The sequence below is a fragment of the Trichechus manatus genome, unplaced genomic scaffold (assembly GCF_000243295.1).
Source record: "Trichechus manatus latirostris isolate Lorelei unplaced genomic scaffold, TriManLat1.0 scaffold00031, whole genome shotgun sequence".
Classification (NCBI taxonomy): domain Eukaryota; kingdom Metazoa; phylum Chordata; class Mammalia; order Sirenia; family Trichechidae; genus Trichechus; species Trichechus manatus.
In genome coordinates, this window is record NW_004443967.1 from 1,674,262 (window position 1) to 1,688,145 (window position 13,884).

Genomic DNA, 13,884 nt, shown 5'->3' on the forward strand with positions numbered 1-13,884 from the left:
TCATTTGATGTTCTAGGGTTTCAGGATTGTTGATTCTCTGTTTGGCTTAGTTTTTCGGATCTTTGTTGTGGAGGGACGGCGTGGTGCTTCTGCCTAGACCGCCATCTTGCCGGAGTCTCTCCTTATCTTGCTTTTTTTACTTAACATCAGAACCTAAAGTTTTTCACATCTTCAAATTTTTCTGTAACATACTTTTAATAGGTACAGAATATTGCAGAATGTAGACATATCATAGAATAAAAATCACTTATTGAATACCTGTTATGTATCAATCGCTGTGCTAAGTATCTTACACACGTTATATGTAACATTCAGAGCAACCCTGTTGTGTATGTGGTATTATTATCCCTACTTCATGGATGAGGAACTGGATTCAGAGAGGTTAAGTAACTTACCTATAGTCACATAGGTGATATAAAATCCTTTGATTTTTTTATTATACTGTAATGCCTCCAATTTAAATAATTATTCTTCTATTGTTGAACATTTAGGTTGTCCCCAGTGTTTTGCCATTTTAAATATGACTATAGTTAACATATCTGGTCATAAGGCAGATTATTTTCTACCAATACAACTTTTAAGTTTAATACTTGTATCACATACTATCATAGTACAATGATAGCAGTAGTAAAAATTCTTACCCTTATTTCTAATCACTAAATTTTCTGGGACTTTGGAACGTCATCCAATCCTCTGCTTCCTCCCCTCCTCCCAAATTAACATATCTCACCAGAGTGTCCTCAGAACTATACTCATGAAAGATTCTTAGTTAACAATTTAGAAAGCACTTTAAAGACAAAATTAACTTGTCTGTGCTAAGTGGTAGTTTTTGTTGTTGCTTTCATATCCAATTTTATGCCTACTAAAAGCTGACTTAATCAGGACTAGCAAACTCTTGGTCCAGTTCCCAAACACTATTACAGAAGAAGTACAGAATATAAATGAGAATAGCATACCTAAGAGTAGTTCTAGTTGGAGAAATTGAAATGATTGCTAAGTTTTCCTGCATTATAGCTGCCCAAAGTTATGGTATAGAGCCATCAGAATATTTTTTATCAATGACTATAGTTCTTACCTTGAAAATGTAAAGGGTAAAAATTAGCTCCAGTCATTTCTTACAACTTCAGCCACGGATTTTTTTTTCAACAAGAGGGAAAAATGCAGTTGAGTGATGACTATGTAGACTCTGCATAGTGACTGCCTTTCCAGTGTGTCAAGCTTAATTTATACTGTAGGCTAATACCTGTTTCTGTAAGTATTGTAGTAATGTTGCATATATAAGATACAAAGTTGATCATGCAGCAGCTTTTTGAAAAATGATCAAAGCAAAAAGAAGGAAACAGATGGACATCAGAAGTTTGCTGAAAGTTGAAGGGCATCAAAGTATTTGTGTTCAAAGAGTTAAGTGTGACATAGGCATCCAGGTCTGTAATTTCTAACACTGAAAATAACCGTTTAATTTAAAAGTAGAGGCTACATTTGACATTTTAACCTGGCCCATCCAATGAAGTCATAACAACCATTGAACTTGAAGTCAAAAAAGAAATTAATCAGCATGACAAAGAAATACATTGATGTAAACTCTCATTACTGTTAAATTTTTTGGCAGGAAAATCAACTTATTTACATTGTATAATGTATATTGTTTGGGAAATTAAATTTAATATAAACCTTTAATAATAGCAAATATAGGATTCATCGTATTCATCTTTGTAGTTTACTTAAATATAGGCTTACCAATAAAACTGGAAAATATGCCTTTTTTTTACTCTGCTTTCTTTTTTATTCAGTACTGGCAAATTTGTGCTCAAGCTGTGTATGATTTAAGTAGTAAGGGAGACTAAAACTTTTGTTTGTAATTTTTTATTTTGAGATTTTTTTGTTTGTTTGTTTTTACCATCAGGTCAATTTTTCAGAGAAATTTTAAAATATCTTTAAACTAATGGAAAAATTGAACCTTTCTGATCTTACAAAATAATTCTTCATCTTACATTTTAGATAGTATCAATCTAGAAATTTAGAAATGGTTCCCTGAATTTACATGTACATTTTTGTATATAACCACTTGTTCTAAGTTGATCACATAGATACAAATGGGATAATTATAGTTTTAAAATATATATAGGCAGTCCCCGGGTAACAAACAAGATCCATTCTTTAGTGTGTCTTTAAGAATTTGTAGGTAAGTTAGAACAGGTGCATACGGTTCTTATTTAGCCTTACTTTAAGGCAAGAAAAGGCTCGAAGCCTTTTCAATGATTTAAAAGCTGGACATGCAGCAAGTGAAGGTGATTGTGATGACAAGTTTGTTCCCAGTAGGGATTGGTTCAGTCCTTTCAAAGTGAAGGCAAATTTACATAACATTAAACGGCAAGTACAAGTTATCCCTGTAGGTCTGAGGTTAGTAACCCGGGACTGCCTCTACTACTTTGATGCAATTAAATTAGGCCTTATCTAAAGGTTAATTTGTTAAAGTATGCCAATACTTTCTAATAATTCATTTTTAATATTGACTTATAGCTGTGCATTTCATTATTTCTCTAAGATTAGTAGGCACAGAAGGGATTTCAATTTGATCCTAATTGATGGAGTGCAGTGTGTGGTTCCTTGGTACTAAAAGTTATGGATCTTGCTGAAATAGTACTTCAGAGTCATTCATAAATATCTCATTGATCGCCTGTGACAGTGAGAGGCTCGCCAGATTTTTAAAAAAATAAATTCCTTTTTTTGTGTTCACAGGAAACCTGTCCAGTTTAAGTCGTCTTGGTCTGAGATATAACAGATTGTCAGCAATACCCAGATCATTGGCAAAATGTAGTGCACTTGAAGAATTAAATTTAGAGAACAATAACATTTCTACTTTACCAGAGGTAAGAAGTGGATTAGGGAAAACTCTAAAAACAAATCTGCAACATAATGAGGGGAAAACTAGTAACTCTTTGCAGCTAGGTAAATAATTTGATAATTTTGCAGTTGGGATTACTTAAATAATGAGCATGAGATGGATAAATAGCCACCACTAATATAAAAATTCCAAAGGGGAAAGAGAAATTCCAAGGTTCCTATGATTATAAGGAACATAATAAAAAAATATATATATATATTTTTTTTTATAATGAGAAGAAAATTAGTGTACCAGTTGCCCTCAAATTGACCCCCAACTCATAGCAACCCCAAGTAAGTCAAAGTAGCACTGTGCTTCATAGGGTTTTCAGTGACTGACTTTTCAGAAGTAGATTGCCAGGCCTTTCTTTTGAAGTGCCTCTGGGTGGACTCAAACCTCCAACTTTGCAGTTAGTGGCTTAGCTTGTTAACTGTTTGCACCACCCAGGGACTCCACATTCCCTTTTACCCATTACTGCTGAGTCGATTCTGACTTATCCCTTTTAGCACCGTGTAAATCTTTCTCATGTCATTTTGGGAACTGGCGATAAATTCTGTTAAGGAAAATTTGTATGGCTGGTTTTAAAGTAAACTGCTCTCCTCAGTTCAACTGTAAAAAGGTCATGTAATATGATCAGTGTAAAAGAATAGACTAGATGGAACACACTGTTTATTATCCAGATTAATATTAACTGTAACCTTCATGTGACCAACTTATTATCCTGTTTATGCAACAATTTTAAAGCCTATTTTTTTAACACATTTTTAATTTGAGTTTTGTTGGTTCTGTTATGAAAACATTTTCACTTACTTTGCTTAGGGATTAATTGGGTAAAATACAGTACTTGTATTTTTTAAAATCATCCTCTTAACATTGTTTATTATTTTACTCTTGCCTTTCCTTCTTTACCTACCTACTATTTTAGCATAGCAAACAACTTGTGGTATGTTTGTTTATGGTTATTCAAGCATAGTACCTTATTGCAGTATTCTAACAAAAAAAAAATGGATTTTTGTGTATTTATGAATTGATCTTTGCAGGGTCTTTTTTAAAATATTAAAAATATTTTGTGTAAATTAGCCCTATTGAGTTTATATGTATGTATATATCCACACACACATATACACATATACCAGATCTGTTGCCATCGAGTTGATTCCGACTCACAGTGACTCTATAGGACAGAGTAGAACTGCCACGTAGGATTTCCAAGGAGCGCCTGGTGGATTCGAACTGCCAGCCTTTTTGGTTAGCAACCATAGCTCTTAACCACTACACCACCAGGGTTTCTGTTTATATATATATATGTATATATAATATGTTCATCATAGATAGATAGGAGACTACAGGTGCTTTGGATGAATGCTTTTCAGATTTATGCTTTGATTTATGAAGAACCATTTAGGCAGATGAAGCTAAAGGTTTGAAGCCATTAATTTAAAAAATAAATGTATTCATTTGTTTCTTAAAGATACAGAACCTAATAATTTGCATCTATTGATTTGAGTTTTCAGAAAACACTTGGAGCAGAGAACAAAAATTTCCCAGGATTGTAATTTCTAGGCTGGACTAGTTCATTAAGACTACTCTGACAGTATCTTACCTATGGCAAAAGAGTACTATTGTTAGCACTAACAATAGTGGGATAAAGAGTAGAACCTACAGATTTAGATAGAGCCCTGAGAACTTGACTGTCTGGATTCTTGTCTTTCTGTGATGGTGATAATTTAGAATTATCATAATGGGCAGGGCTTTGTTTAATGTCATCCCTTTTTCTAACAGTGATTCATATCAAACAATTAGCATATTAATTAGGCCTTGTTGATATTCTTGTTGGTTGTGATTTGTGAGCTTAAATAAGGTTGACCGCTTTTACAGTATCAATATGCATTAGACTGAGTCATATTAAGTAAATTCAAAAAGTAAATTTATATACATCCAATCGTATTGTCAGTGAAAAATCAAAACCAAACCCATTGCTGTCGAGTTGATTCCAACTCCTAGCGACCCTATAGGACAGAGTAAAACTGCCCCATAGGGTTTCCAGGGAGCGGCTGGTAGATTTGAACTGCCAGCCTTTTGGTTAGCAGCCATAGCTCTTGACCACTGCACCACCAGGGCTCCATTATCAGTGAAAAGAAGCTAATAATTATCGGGTACCTGTTAGGGTACAGACATTGTGCCTAGGTACTTTTGTATACAATATTTTGTAACTGAAATAAGTCAAGATTTACTTTTGACAAAGAGAATCGTAAAGAGGACAGACAACTGTGTTTAGTTTGTACGCGGAAGAAGGCGTGTGTGTGTGTGTGTGTGTGTGTGTGTGTGTGTGTGTGTGAGTGTAAGTGTAAACTGGCCCATTTTCAGAAGAGAAGCTGCGAGGGAAACCCTTGATTGGCGTTTTCTAAATACGGGAAAGTGTTCTTATTTAAAAGTAGTTTGTGTGCTTTGGAAGCAGCATATTCTTAGTGCAAATGTGTAATTATCTACATTTATAATAAGCACAATAAGGAAAACAACAAAATCCATTAGACAGCACTTATGAGACATTCAAGCTGCTTTAGGCAGGAAAAATCTTGGAAGATGTTTTCAATTGGACTGGGACTCATATTGCTGAAACCAGAGCCAACAAAATGATTATATATTTTTCCATTTGAAGACTATCTGAAAATAGACTAGTTTTAATGTAGATATATATACACAAAGAAAAGGAACTTAATAAATTTAAGCACATGCTGTGCTCAGAGCATAAGGAAAGGAGCTTTAGATGTGTTATCCCATATCTTATTTATTGTAAAGAATCCCACTAATTATTAGGAATTTCATTTAATAGATCAAGAAATAGGCTTAAGAAAGGTCATGTTTTGGCCAACTTTGTTATCTTAAATATTTTTCTGGGAATACAGTGAGAGTATATTAATTATCTAATTAATTTACCAAAGGTTATAAAACTGGTAAGTAGACGATCTGAGATAGGAACCCAGACTTGTCTGACTCTGAAGCAATGATAAACAGCCTCAGGCTTCATAATATAACCTAAGAATGAAAGGTTGGAGGTTGTCTTGTTGTTGCCCCTTCTCAGATATACCTAGATATTAACATTTTTCATAGAAGAATATCAGTTCAATAAAATCAGTCGTAATAATAACAGCGTTTTTGCATAAGATTCACTACGGTTCCTTTATTTTCAATAAAGTAGGCTGTAGATATTATTTTTCCTGGACTGACTGCCATACAAAGTTTTCTTATCACCACTCATACCTGTGCTCTTCCTTTTATCAGTATACGACAATAGACAAATATTAAGAGTAACTTGTTAATGTTCAGTATAAAGAACAAGTTTCAGTTCACCGTATAATTATACCTTCTGTTACATAGTTAAGGAGTCCAGGGTGCCTAGTGGTGAAAGCGATAGACTGCTAACCAAAAGGTCGGTGGTTTGAAGCCACCAGCTGCTCCACGGGAGAAAGATGTGTCAGTCTGCTTCTGTAAAGATTTCAGCCTTGGAAACCCTGTGGGGCAGTTCTCTGTCCTATGGGGTCTGCTGTATGAGTCGGGATCGACTTGATGGCAACAAGTTTTGGTTTGGTATTATATAGTTATTTCATTCCTTCAGCTAGCCTTGCAAATCGTAGTGACACCTCCGGTACTATATCTTGAATTTGCCCTTGGTAGATGGCTGAAGTTTGAAAATTATTTAAAACACACCTCACACTGTACATTTTCTTCTTGCTTGTGCTTTTATTCCAGTCTAAGACACTTTCTTCTACTTCTCTACATATTAAATTTTTTTTAATCTTCAGAATCTAGCTCAGTTTCAACCTCTTTTCTGTTTTTCTGGTTATTCCAGAATTTCTTCTTTTCTTTGAATTTAAATAGAGAAGGGATTTAAAATTTAACCACTTAATTATATGCCAGATACTATAAAGCCATTTATGTATTTTATCTCTTTTAGTCTTCCCTGTTGTTGCATGTCTGCGATTCAATTCCGACTCATAATAACTCTACAGAATAGAGTAGAACTGCCCCATAGAGTTTCCTGGGCTGTAATCTTTGTGGGAGCAGATTGCCAGGTCTTTTCTCCTGCGGAGTGGCTGGTTGATTCCAACACTGATCTTTTGGTTTGCATCCAAGCTCTTAATCATTGCGCCACCAGGGCTCCTTCTTAGTCTTCCCTACAACCTGTAAAATAAGACATCATCATTTTACAAATGAAAAAACTAAGGTTCAGAGAAGTACCTTGCCTAAAGTCACAGAGCCAGTAATCAACATTACTTTATAACCTATACCAACATTTCTCAAAATTTAATGTGCATACAAATCAACTGGGAATCTTGGTAAACTGCAAATGTTGGTTGTAGGAGTGGGTTCCAAGAGTCTGCATGTCTGTGTAGCTCTCAAGGGATGTTGATGCTGCTCTTCCTTGAACTACACTTTCAATAGCAAGAGCCCATTCTATAATTTATTACTGATTATATGTAATTATGTATTATTTTCTAATTGTTTCCTACCTGTGTGATTTATTTCTCTAAATAGGGTTTAGGGTTCTTAATGACAGATATTCTTTTATAATACCTAAACGCCTAGCACTGGGGTTGCATGGTAGGAGGCTGAAATAGGGGTGATGAGGGTGTGTGCTGAGTAAATACTTGTTTGATTGATATATATGTTTCCTCAGATATATTTCCACATAGAAAAGCAACATATTATACAATATCAGGAAATATAATCATCATCTAAATTTAATCTTTCTAAAAGGAACCGTTGAATTACTGAATAACATCTAATTATTTCCCCTGTGGCAGGCATTATTTTAATCTTAATAATAATTTAGAGGCAGGTACTTAACTAAGACCTAGATGGATTGGTCATACAACAAGTGGCAGAGCCAGGACTTAGACCCAGAACTTGTCTAACGCGAAGTTTTTGCTGAGGTCTCATGAAACACTTGTCACCCACAGATGTGTTTTCTGTACTCCATAGTTTGCTTTAAGTAAAATGAAACTAAAGAATAAAAATCAAGATTTCATATAAGTAAATGAATTTCCAGTTTCTTGCAAAATCTGGACATATGACTAAGTTGTGTTCACATTCCTGCATGGCAGCAATTAGCTCGAGCTGAGTAGTGACTATCCATCTAAATGAGGGATCATAGAACCTGCTTGACCAGTCTCAGCCATTTATTACCTTTGAGGCATTTGTGTCTGGGACTGCTTTTCTATACCATACAGATTAAAGTCTTGTTACAGTTCTTATTTATTTACGTTTATTTCATTTTTTTTTACAGACTCTTTTATCAAGTCTGGTGAAACTGAATAGCTTGACCCTTGCAAGAAACTGCTTTCAGTTATATCCAATGGGTGGTCCATCTCAGTTTTCCACCATCTATTCCCTCAACATGGAACACAATCGAATCAATAAAATCCCATTTGGAATTTTTTCCAGAGCAAAAGTATTAAGTAAGCTGAATATGAAGGTAAGCCTGTGTTTTTATTGGGAGGAAGGCACTAAAAAACTGCGCTTGCTAGTACTTCTACTAATATGTATGTTTTATTAATTGGTGTGGGGAAAGGTACTCATACTTTGCTGGTAGTCTCAACTGATAATAAGGATACTTCAGAATGATTTGTATTAGGTAACAAAATCTTAGAATTGTGCATACCTTCAGGAATTTGTCCTAAAGAAATAATCATGAATGTCTGTTAAAATATAGTTATATGGATACTTATTGCAGAGCTAGCTGTTTCATTGGTACCAATTTATATCAATATTAATAGGAATTTAATTTTTTAAGAGTAATATATCATCCGTGGAACACTGTGGAGCCATTAGAAATTATAATCTAGAAGAAGATTAAATATCAGTTGAAATATTCACAATTTATTAAGTACAAAAAAGTTAGAGCAGGTAAGAATCTCTTTCCACACACACTTTTAAAAAGCCCTTTATAATATGCTTAATTATATATTAAGTACACATACACAATGTTTACTAAAATATAATGTTTACCTTTGGACATAGGAATTACTTATGGATGATTGTTAGTTTCTTTTTGTTTATATATGCCACAGTGAATGAGTTTCACATTTTGTAATAAGTGCTTCTAGGTTTAGTGTTCTTCTTGCCGTACCGTATCGCACTACATCTCTTTATCTTTGATGAATCATTTCACCATAATTGTGATTCTTAAACTACAGTCTAAATTCACAATTTCTTAATTCTGTCTACAATTTTTCATAATTGTAGTATTGTGTATCTTTTATGATGATTCTTTGGAAGTATATAATAAGTGAACTAGTTGAAATTTGAGATAATCTTGTAATCTTAAACAAGTGTAAAATGTGTTGTTAACCAGTCTGGTTATCTGAGATTTAGTAGTGGTAATGGCATTAATTCTGAATATTCAGTTTGTAATGAGAAATTTAGAACACAGTTGTCCAGATGTTCATTAGTTTGTGCATTTGATTATACATTTTTGTAGATGTGTTATTACAATATGTTAGCTTGGAAAAGTTTGCTGTTTTCAATGAAATAAAAATAAAACTATGCTTTGCCTTAATTTTTCTTTAAACATCATGAAAAATGTTTAATAAAAGTTTTTCTTGAAAGTAGTTGAAATGAAGCCTGGCATTTTCTCCTCCTATAAGCATCAGTAATAAATTTTTAAAAATCAAAATACTTTATAATATTATAATTATCAGTACTTTGGACATAGATATCTTTCTTAAAATAGGTAACATGTTTAAATATAATAAAAGAAAAATTGGTTTTAAAAAGGCTGTTTGCTACTTGGAATTTCTCTGTGGATGATTTTTTGTAAAATGAGGTAAAATATCCATGCATGTTGCAAAATAATTAGAATATACAGGTTAGAAAAAAAGGAAATAATCCCATCACTGTTAAATTGGCATGTACCATAGATAACCAGCTGGGACAAGGAGGGCTGATAGTTTCAATGCTCCCAACAGTGTGGTAAGAGTTGTTATTGATGGAACTGTGTTTTATAAGTGAATGATGTGTGGAGGCAGGGAAAAAAGGTAGTGAATCACTGCCATATAGTGTATTTCACTTTTTTTATTTTTCCCCTCTGTGTATAGCTATACCTGTTTTTTAAACAAAATTAGGATCATGCTTCATATAACTGTTCTATCATGATTTTATTTTTAATGATAAATGTGTTTTTGACCATTTTTTCTTATGAATTTTAAGTGAAGTTATAAAATTGTTGATATTTAGTTAGGATTTTAATTAGTTAATTTACTATCTTATTAAGATATTTTTTTTCCTCTCTGACTTTACTGTCTAGCATCTCTGGACTGACTGAGCTTGTCTGGGTTTCCTTGTGAGCCATGATTGGGTGTTTCTTCTTCCATTGTGCTCATATCTTTATTTGAGCATTCACATTTATTCATTGGTTTCTGTACATTATTGTGAAATGGAGAAAATATTATATTTACCACTAGGACCTTTGAAATTTCAAGTGTTGCTTTGTGTAGTATATTTTTTCATTTTTATTATACATGATCATATAGGGAACAAGCTTCAAGTTTAACCTCAAAATAAAAACCTATTAACTATATGGAAAATTTTAGATGCATAGAGTTCTTAACGTGTTTTCTATATGTAGGTATCAAAAAAAAGGGAATAAGGTTTTCTCTTTAAGAATTCTCTTTCTCAAGGGAAGTGTATCTGGGGCTTTGTTTTTATGGGTTTTTGTCTTGAATGCTTCTTTTTGTCTTTGCCAGGACAATCAGTTAACATCACTTCCCTTGGACTTTGGAACTTGGACCAGTATGGTAGAATTGAATTTAGCCACTAATCAGCTGACAAAGATACCGGAGGATGTGTCTGGTCTCGTTTCTCTTGAGGTGGGTATGAAAGAACATTTAGAACTGCTCATACTGTACTTTGGACATGTTATCAGGAGGGACCAGTCCCTGGAGAAGGACATTATGCTTGATAAAGTAGAGGGTCACCGAAAAAGAGGAAGACCCTCAATGAGATGGATTGACATAGTGGCTGCAACAACAGGCTCAAACATAGAAACGATTGTGAGGATGGCTCAGGATCGGGCAGTGTTTCGTTCTGTTGTACGTAGGGTCACTATGAGTCAGAACTGACTCAATGGCACCTAACAACAACAACAGTAATACCCCTTCCACAGTTATCTCACTTACAAATTTTCAGATTATTCAATTTTCTATTTGGATGAAGAGCATGATTAGAAATGATAGAACTCTCTAAAACTTATAACCCTATTAGGATGATGAGGTGTGGATTTAATTAGTCTTGATGCTTTGGAATCTCTTGCCCACTAAAGAGTTGATAGGTTTAAGTGCTATAAGGCATCATTGAAAGTAAAGGTCCCTAAAACTTAGCATCTTTTATAACATATTGTTTTCTTAACACTGTTTAAGAACTGTACCTTTATCTACCGAAATAACTATGGATTCCTTAGACTGGCATTCAGAAGCCTTCATCATAAGACTTTGTCTTACTTTTCCATCCTAATTACCCACCTACTACTACTGTATTTACTAATCAAATAATTTTCTCTGTTGGAAATGTGGCGTGCATGTTTCTAGCTTTGTACACTTATCTAGAATGTCCTTTTCTCATCCCCTTAATTTTTTATATTAAAATTCTTTTCCATAATTAAAGATCCATTTCATTTGTCCCTCCTTGGTCAATATGATTTCTTCTGCCAATGAATTCCTACAGTTTCATGTTTGTGCCTTGTTTGATGAAAAAGTTTACTTATGATGCATGTATCTGTTTTAAAATTTTCACTTATATCCATGTTTTTTTTTTTTTTTAAATCTTACTTCTTTATTATTTCATTATTTAATGAGGTGAGATAGTATGGGGTAATGATTAAAAGCATGGGCTTTGAAATCAAGCAGGTCTGGGTACACTCCCAATTTTATCTCTTTATAGTTGTGGGTTTAACCAGCCCCAGCTTCAGTTTCCTTAGCCGTGAAATGGAGAAAATAGTATTTACCCCATAGTGTTGTACTTAGGATAAAGTGTCATAATGCACATGAAGCATTTAGTCCAGTGCCCTACAAATAGTAAAATCAGTAAATGGTAGTGTTAGAAGCAAGGGTGGTGAGACTTCATCTCACATACTTTGGACATGTTATCAGGAAGGATCAGTCCATGGAGAAGGACATCATGCTTGGTAGAGTAGAGGGTCTGGGAAAAAGAGGAAGACCCTCAACGAGATGGATTGACACAGTGGCTGCAACAATGGGCTCAAGCATAGCAACAATTGTGAGGATGGTGCAGGACTGGACAGTGTTTCCTTCTGTTGTACATAGGGTTGCTATGAGTTGGAGTTAAATCAATGGCATCTAACAACACAACAACATTATTTTCTTGGTCTTATTGTATATGTTTATTTTAATATGGGGTGGCATAATTTTAGGGGAAAATAAATGAGCACAAAAAAATTAGCCAGATCTTATGTAGATCTTTTCAACTCAGTGCTCTTTCCACTATCCCCATATGCGTTATTGTCCCTTTGCCCTCTCGCCCCCAGTCTCCAGATTATAACTTCTCTGAGGACAAGCACTGTCTTCCTCAGCCTTTTTTCCCTCTTCAGTATCTTGCAGTATGCCTTTCAATATATTAAATAAATCCTATATTGGACTGATATGAGCAGTTTAAAACTAAATTGTTACCTTCCTTAAATGATGGTTTGTAAGGGGTTTTGAATAAATAATTGGTTTCCTATTAGATAAACAGTTGTAGCTATTGAGTATCAAAATACTGTTGATGTGACTCTTAGTGCAAGTAGTTAATTCTCTTTTTAAAAACTTAAATTTATATTCTTTACTTTCATTAGTTTTGACTTAATCAAATAAAAATCTTTATTTCCAATAATTATGGTAATTTTAAAAATATTTTTTGTATTATATAATTGAACATTACCCGTAATATTCACTGTTTTGGAAAATTAGAATTGCTTAATATGTTTTAAGCCACACAGTAACAGTTACATATCAACTCATTTCCTGAATTGACAAGCACTATCAATATTTTTTCTTTAGGTTCTAATATTATCAAACAATCTTCTAAAGAAGCTTCCCCATGGTCTTGGAAACCTTAGGAAGTTAAGAGAGTTGGATCTAGAGGAGAACAAGTTGGAATCCTTGCCAAATGAAATTGCTTATCTTAAGGATTTACAGGTAAAACATTATCATGATGATTTTATAGTTACATGATTAAATTTTTGAGAATCTATTCCGAATTGCGTATTTTTCTTAAGAATTTACTCTAATTCTTAGACCAGATAGATTTTCCTATTAAATCATTGATAGGGCTGAGTTTTATGTTCATATAACCTGTCTGCTTTTGTCTTCTTGACAAATGACATTTTTTGAAAGAAAAACCTGCAATTTATTAAGTGATTCTCATCCTACCCAACCTGATTCCCTATTTATTTTATTGGTTTAGAAGATGTACTATTTTAAGTTCACATCAATTGTAGGAAATATATATGTAACTGTCTTTTATTTTGTTAATCTTTTAGAAATTAGTCTTGACAAACAACCAGTTGACCACTCTTCCCAGAGGCATTGGTCACCTTACCAATCTCACACATCTAGGCCTTGGAGAGAATCTGCTTACTCATCTTCCTGAGGAAATTGGTATGAACCCTTTGGATGCTTGACTTTGTCCTAATGATTTTCTCTTGTGTGTTCAAGTAGTATTTCTGATAAATAGGACAAATCTGTTCTTGTAAACTGGGGTTACAGTAGGCTCAGGATTTTTTTTTTTTTTTTTAATTGAGCACCTTTGGTTGGTTGGTTGGCTTCTCATGAAGTGTTAGGATTAATATTTTATTTGAGAATTTTTTAGAATACTTTTTTCCAATAGATTTTGTGTATAACCTCAATTTAAAAGAGTTATTTTATATTCCAAATTTAAAAATTACACAGCCTTAAATTAGTAACGTCTCATGCCCAAGGAACCTTTCTTTCTTTTTTTTTTTTTTT

The 13,884-nt window shown here is 33.6% G+C and overlaps 1 protein-coding gene across 2 annotated transcripts in view; it reads left to right on the forward strand.

Moving 5' to 3' along the window:
• SHOC2 (SHOC2 leucine rich repeat scaffold protein) overlaps nt 1–13,884 on the forward strand; it is a 98,729-nt gene that overhangs the window by 75,235 nt on the left and 9,610 nt on the right. For both annotated transcript variants that reach the window (XM_023729938.1, XM_004374846.2), the window contains exons 4-8: nt 2,740–2,870; nt 8,172–8,360; nt 10,630–10,752; nt 12,937–13,074; nt 13,419–13,536. In XM_023729938.1, the coding sequence (XP_023585706.1) occupies nt 2,740–2,870; nt 8,172–8,360; nt 10,630–10,752; nt 12,937–13,074; nt 13,419–13,536 (699 nt within the window). The remainder of the gene's footprint in view (nt 1–2,739; nt 2,871–8,171; nt 8,361–10,629; nt 10,753–12,936; nt 13,075–13,418; nt 13,537–13,884) is intronic.